We start from the raw sequence: 6,488 nt of genomic DNA, 5'->3' as shown, positions 1-6,488 counted from the left end.
TATTCTGATAATTTTATTAACAGAGATGAGAATGAAGTGAAAGTTCAACTTAAGCTGAGATATTTATCACTATCACTAAGAATAATTATAAGAAGAAATAATTAAGAAACTTATAATTGTAAAATATAAAATTATCAGATAGTTTAATATCTCTGATCACAGTGTATCAGAGAAGTATAGTTTTTATAAGAAAGTAAAGAATAAACTTATATAAGAATATATTTAGTTATTTTATAAGTATTATCAATAATTATTATCAAATTATAATTATATAAGCAATCACTGAATGAATTAAATGAGACTGATTTTAATTCTCAGTTTCAGTCTTATTCTGATTTTAAAAGAATAATCATCTTTTATAGTTTATTTTAAGAAATTACTCTTATTTTACTTTTCTTGAATTAAATCTGATCATTTTTCACATCATTTCTCTTAAAAATGATTTATTTTCAGATTTCTTTAAGACTTAATTCTAATAAAACTCATATTAAGAAATGTATAAGATTAGATTAAATAAGATTAAATATAAAATTTATAATTCTGTCAGTCAGTTTAATCTGTAGTTATAAGAGAGAGTTAATCTCTTAATAAATAAATAATCTTCTTCATATTATTATTCTCACTATATATATATTATAGCTCTGTGATATTCACTGTTTTTTATATAATATCTTATATCTTTATCATATCTTTATTTATTTTCTTATATTTTATGTATTTGATTTTTCACACAGTGATCTTGATATTATATACTATTTCTGTGATAAATTCTTCTGAATACTCAGGTTTCAGAGGTTCTTTTAGTTCAGAGAAGATATCAGATTTATCAAGATTGATGAAGTCTGATACCTTCTTATTCTTTGCATATTCTTGCATATGCGTGTACCAAAGTTTCCAACCTTCAGAAACACTAAGGTGAACTGTCACACTAGACATTGTCTTGTCTGTCATATCAGTTATATTGAATGGATTGAGGAATCGGTTTAAGTAATTGAGAATATGATCAGAATTCAGGGTGTATAACAGTCGAGTATTTCGGAATGTATACAAGTGAGGATCTATCGTCTCAGTTCGAATGATAGTTATCAGTTTGAATGAGGATTGAGATCAGTGATCAATTGTCTCAGTTCGAATGATAGTTATCAGTTTGAATGAGAATTGTGATCAGTGTATCGCGCTTCTCTTCAGATGCTGCTTACCGGGAATCGGTGTATAACGGTCGAGTAGTTCAGACCGTATACGGATGAGGATCAATCGTCTCAGTTCGAATGATAGTTATCAGTTCGAATGAGGATTGGGATCAGTGTATCGCGCTTCTCTTCAGATGCTGCTTACCGGGAATCGGTGTATAACGGTCGAGTAGTTCAGACTGTATACGGATGAGGATCAATCGTCTCAGTTCGAATGATAGTTATCAGTTCGAATGAGGATTGGGATCGGTGTATCGCGCTTCTCTTCAGATGCTGCTTACCGGGCTCATAACTGTCAAGTATGGGTGTCACGGATGAATATGTTGAAGACATATGAATCTTATGTGTATCAAGATCTGCTTGTTATATTATTCATGCACTATCTATTATATCTATTTCATACAAAAGATAGAGCTATTTATAGTAAAACAAATGTGCGAGCCAAGTGAGCTAGCATAAGCGAGTATTAGACGAGCATTGTACTCCGCAGTAAGCTGATGATGATGAGAAATTGTAGGCTACTGGGGCAAAAGAGCTCAATCACCACCAGCGCACTGCTGGTAGAAGGGCCGATCAACCGCGGGACCCCCAACAGAAATATAGTAGTAATACGATGATGGTGGCGTTCATAGTGTATGACCTCTTATTCCTGACAGGTAGCTCCAACAAACCAACTGCCATCGCCCTCCATCTCTTCCCCAGCTTCGATCAAACACTCATCCCACTTTGCTCGTCCGTGCCCTCATCATGACTTCTCTCCTGAGATGGGCCAAAGCCACCTTTCGAAGAGTTCCCTCCCCTCCCGTGTGTTTTCCGACCAGCGGCTGCGTAACAGTCAGTGGGTCTGAACTTGATGAGGAACGATTTGAAGAGTTCAAGAAAGGACGATACTATCCTATCAACATTGGGGATGTCTTGAGTTCCAGATACCAGATCATCGGTAAACTGGGATTTGGGCTTACCTCCACCGTATGGCTCGCTCGTGATCTCGAGTAAGTCAGCTCTCTCTATGTTCAACTATGACAGGCTAACGCAACCAGAGGTCATAAATATGTGACAGTGAAGGTATATACGCGTGATGAAGTTAATCAGGAAGAGTTTCAGATTTATAAGTATTTGAAACAAGGAAACCCGTCGCATCCTGGTTATGTCCATGTGAGAAAGGCCCTAGATGTGTTCACCATTCCTCGTCCCGGAGGTGGCCATCACTGTCTTGTCCAGAAACCCATGTGGGAGAGTTTCAAGGATCTGCTCTATCGCAATCCCAATCATCGATTTACTGAGGACCTACTCAGGGTTGGTCTCATGCAAGTTTTTCTTGCGCTTGACTACCTGCATACCGAATGCAAGCTTGTCCATACAGGTAAGAAGTACTTCATTTTCTCAAAAGTACGACCGCTAACCCGTAGCCTAACTAGACATCAAGGGTGATAACATTCTTCAAGAAATAGAGGACAGAGCGATCCTCGAACGCTTTGCAAAAGCTGAAATGGAGAACCCTTCACCTCGGAAGTTTATCAACGGAATACCAGTGTATGCTTCCCGACGGTTTGAATTGCCAAAGACATTTGGCAAAGTAGTCCTGAGTGATTTTGGTTCAGCTGTTCGAGGAGATGAGAGGAGAAACCATGATGCTCAACCCAACGTTTACAGATCTCCAGAGGTGATGCTGAAAGCTGAATGGAGTTACCCAATTGATATATGGAATGTTGGCGTCATGGTATGTTTTTCCTCTGTATTCTCCCACTTGATCACACTCTTTTGAGATTACTAATAAGTCAGGAAAATCAGGTCTGGGACTTGATTGAGGGCAAGCACATGTTCCATGGCAATGATCCCGATGGGAAAGGGTATTCCACCCGTGCGCATCTTGCCGAGGTGATTGGCATTCTAGGGCCGCCTCCCTTAGATATGCTCAAGCGTGGACAACGGAGCCTTGAATTTTTTACTGAAGATGGTATGTATTATTTCTCAATCTCTGAAAGTACCTTGCAGATGTAAGAGGCTTATTATAGAACTGTTATAGGACAGTGGAAGCATGACATAGAGATATCTCAAGCAAGTTTGGAAGAGTCGGAAGAGTTTCTTAGAGGAAGAAATAAAGAAATGTTTTTAGTTTTTATAAAAGGAATGCTTCAATGGCGACCAGAAGATAGAAAGACAGCAAAGGAACTTCTTGAAGATTCATGGCTAAATGATCGGATAGACTAGCTCACTAGTAACTATTTTAATAAATGCTACTGATAATAGGTTTCTGTTTCTGTTTATCTTGTTAATCTAGCATTCAATGCTTATTGTGAGATGTAATTGTAATTGTGGCGGGCTGCGCCCGATCTTAAGACTATTCCATTACACTCCATAGATTCCTGCCGAAAGCCCCGATTCTCGATCGCCGATCCAGAACCCACGGAGTTCCTATTCTTCCGCCCCGAAGCTCCACCTCGTACGCGTATAAATATCCGCTCCGATCGCCGATCCTCGCACTTTCTCTTTTTGTTTTCCTTCTCTAACGTTTTCCACTTTTGTTATATGCATATATGATATGGCTAGGTCTCTTCACCTTACAATTTGTATGGCAATTTGGCCCGGGGTTGTGGTGTGGTGGGGGTAAACGGGGGATAATCCCACACAGGAGTTGAATATGATTTCTTCTTCTCTTTGTATACACTGCAGACTGTTCATCTCAGTAGAAACTTATTATCTTTATAGATTAAAGTTTGTAAATAACAGTGTTAATGTCTTTATTATAATTAGATTCTTAGTGAAGACTGTATTATTCTGACTTATCAGAATTTATTATATAAAAGTTATATCTCAGCTTCTGCAGATATCTTATCTCTTTAAATAATTTTTAAGTGAGCTTATTCATTTTATCAGAATACTCTTATCACTGAATGTTTAATCAGAGCTTATAATCTCACTTCTCTAAGTTAATAATCTCTTTAATCTGATATTCTCTTTCTCTTTCTAATACTTTATAAATAGAGTAATAAGTCACAGAATTCTCTCTTGAGAATTGCTTATATTTATAAAGTAAAGAGATATGAAAAATATTATATATCAGTAACTTTCAGATAACAGTTTCAATCTATAGAACTGTGAACTAACTTTCTTTATAATCTTATAAGACTCTGTTTATAAGAGATTCAGCTTCTTACTAGATCTCTATATAATAATATTTTTCAGACTTAGTCAGACTTTATCATCTTTCTTAAAACTCTTTATAATATACTTATAGTTATAGTATCTCTTTTAATACTCTTAAGTCTTTCTCAAGAACTTACAGAGTTTCTCTCAGATATTCTGAATTCTCTCAATCTATTTACAGATATTATCACACTTTATAGTATACTCTTACAGATTTATCAAGATTATTCACAGATAGATCTGAGTAAGCATCTTAAAAAGAATTTTATTTATACTGATATATTTTAAGTTATTATATATAAACTCTGTAAGTGATAATTAATATACTCAGTTATTCTGATTGTAATTGACAAAGTACTACAGATACTGTTTTAATATACTTATCAGATATTCTGTCTAATTATCTATCTATTAAAAAAAAGCTATGCTTAGATCTTATAAGATCTTCAGTATAATTATCAGATCAGATCAAAACTTCTCTATAAAAATTAATTCTCTATTTAAAACAATATTCATAAGTAATTCATATAATTAAATCATATCACAGATAAAGATATAAGTTAAATTCTTTAACTTTAAGTTCTTATAAGTAAGTATAAAGTGTGTTATCTTGATAAAGTAATCTACTATCATCAACACACTGTTAAAGAAGATATTATATATATTCTTACTTTTAGAAAGACTTATAAGAGTATTTATTTCTAGCTGTTATCAATATTTTTATAAAATGAGTAGAGAAGTAAGTTCTTTATATAATCTAAACTATACTACTTATAAACTCTGATAAATAGTATAACAATTCACTATCTTCTTTATAAGCTCTTATATTTTCAGTCAGAAGTATTTTCTTATAAGTAACTTATAAGTTCTAGTATCTATAAAATAACTTATTAGAGAAGAGTTATAATATCTTTTAATAAGTTCTATATATAGAAACTCATTTATAAGTATATAAATTCAGCTCTCTCTTTATAAGAGATTATTTAAGTCTCTTCAATTCTTTATTTCTGCAGAATTAATCTCTGCTGTAAGTAGTTTTTAAATATATTAAGTATATTCATTCTTCAGTTGCAGTTCTGATAATCTAAATAAAAGATCTTATAAAGACTTATACTATATTTTCTCTTATATCAGATCTTCTGCAGTACTTCTCAAAGTCTGTAAACTCTTCAGATTACAGATATTCTCTTCAAGAATGCTTGTGAAGATTCTTAAAGTATTGACTCTCAGTATTATAAAGAGTAGTTATACAGACTTCTTCTCTTTCTTCTCTCTCTTCTCTTATAAAGAATTGAAAGACTCTTTAGTCAATTTCTTCACAATACTCAGTCTGAGTATTCTGCAAAGCTTTTCTGTCTTCTCTAGTCTCTTTATATCTGTTACTTTAGTCTTCTTAATATAGTCAGATCTGTGAGAGAGTTGAAAAGAACATTTTTTAACACCACTGCTCTACGACGAACTCGCTCGATTTTTCGAATAAGAACCCGCTGATAGATCCATCGAAAAGCCCTCGATCATACAAGCATTTTGACCCCATCGCCGACCGCATACCCCGTGTGGTGGTGGAGTTACCCAGCTAAATGTGAACCAGATGTTGTTCAAAACTCCTGTGTGAGATTATCCCTCATTCTCCCCTACCACACCACAACCCCGGGCCAAATTGCCATACAAATTGTAAGGTGAAAAGACCTAGCCATATGCGCCAATCTTCTTGATTTTGGAAGATCTCTGATCTGTGATTGTGAAGATATCTGAGAAGTGATCTCTATGAAAACCCTGTCCATCTTTGATGTTTCAAAACATCAACACCAAGTCTCACCCTCATATCACCCTTCTCAATCTGGCTCATTCTCAGCAGAAAAATACAAAAAGATATCTCAGTAATAATATCAAGCACATAATCAACAGACACTTCTGAAGTGTAATCTCTGTGAATACTCTGTCTGTCTTCAGTGTATCTAGACATCAATGCCAAGTCTCACTCTTATATCATCTCTCTCAATCTGGCTCATTCTCAGCAGAATAATATAAAAAGATACCTCAGCAACAGTATTCAATACATAATTAGCAGATAATGAGTCAACAGAACAAGTCAACAGTATATTAACAACTATAAATTCAGTATATCTCAACATCTGACTGAGTCTTTGA

The 6,488-nt window shown here is 34.5% G+C and overlaps 2 protein-coding genes across 2 annotated transcripts; one reads left to right on the top strand and one right to left on the bottom strand.

Annotated features, from left to right (window-relative positions):
• Window positions 1–726: 726 nt before the first annotated feature.
• On the bottom strand, window positions 727–936 carry BDBG_16170 (uncharacterized protein; the record flags this gene model as incomplete). Its single annotated transcript, XM_031724174.1, has 1 exon — window positions 727–936. The coding sequence occupies one exon, from the start codon at window positions 934–936 to the stop codon at window positions 727–729; it is 210 nt and encodes a 69-aa protein (XP_031575955.1).
• A 910-nt stretch (window positions 937–1,846) lies between these two features.
• BDBG_00679 (CMGC/SRPK protein kinase) lies at window positions 1,847–3,447 on the top strand. The gene is made up of 5 exons (XM_002629387.2): window positions 1,847–2,182; window positions 2,231–2,553; window positions 2,609–2,910; window positions 2,982–3,147; window positions 3,217–3,447. The coding sequence occupies exons 1-5, from the start codon at window positions 1,938–1,940 to the stop codon at window positions 3,399–3,401; spliced, it is 1,221 nt and encodes a 406-aa protein (XP_002629433.1). The 5' UTR covers window positions 1,847–1,937; the 3' UTR covers window positions 3,402–3,447.
• Window positions 3,448–6,488: the final 3,041 nt, after the last annotated feature.

The sequence above is a fragment of the Blastomyces gilchristii genome, assembly GCF_000003855.2.
Source record: "Blastomyces gilchristii SLH14081 genomic scaffold supercont1.1, whole genome shotgun sequence".
Taxonomy (NCBI): domain Eukaryota; kingdom Fungi; phylum Ascomycota; class Eurotiomycetes; order Onygenales; family Ajellomycetaceae; genus Blastomyces; species Blastomyces gilchristii.
This window is presented reverse-complemented; position numbering and strand designations above follow the sequence as displayed.

Coding starts and splice junctions, on each gene's coding strand:
- BDBG_00679 (XM_002629387.2), top strand. CDS start 1,938: ATGACTTCTCTCCTGAGATGGGCCAAAGCCACCTTTCGAAGAGTTCCC. Junction 2,554..2,608: donor ATGCAAGCTTGTCCATACAG/GTAAGAAGTACT, acceptor TAGCCTAACTAG/ACATCAAGGGTGATAACATT. Junction 3,148..3,216: donor TGAATTTTTTACTGAAGATG/GTATGTATTATT, acceptor GAACTGTTATAG/GACAGTGGAAGCATGACATA.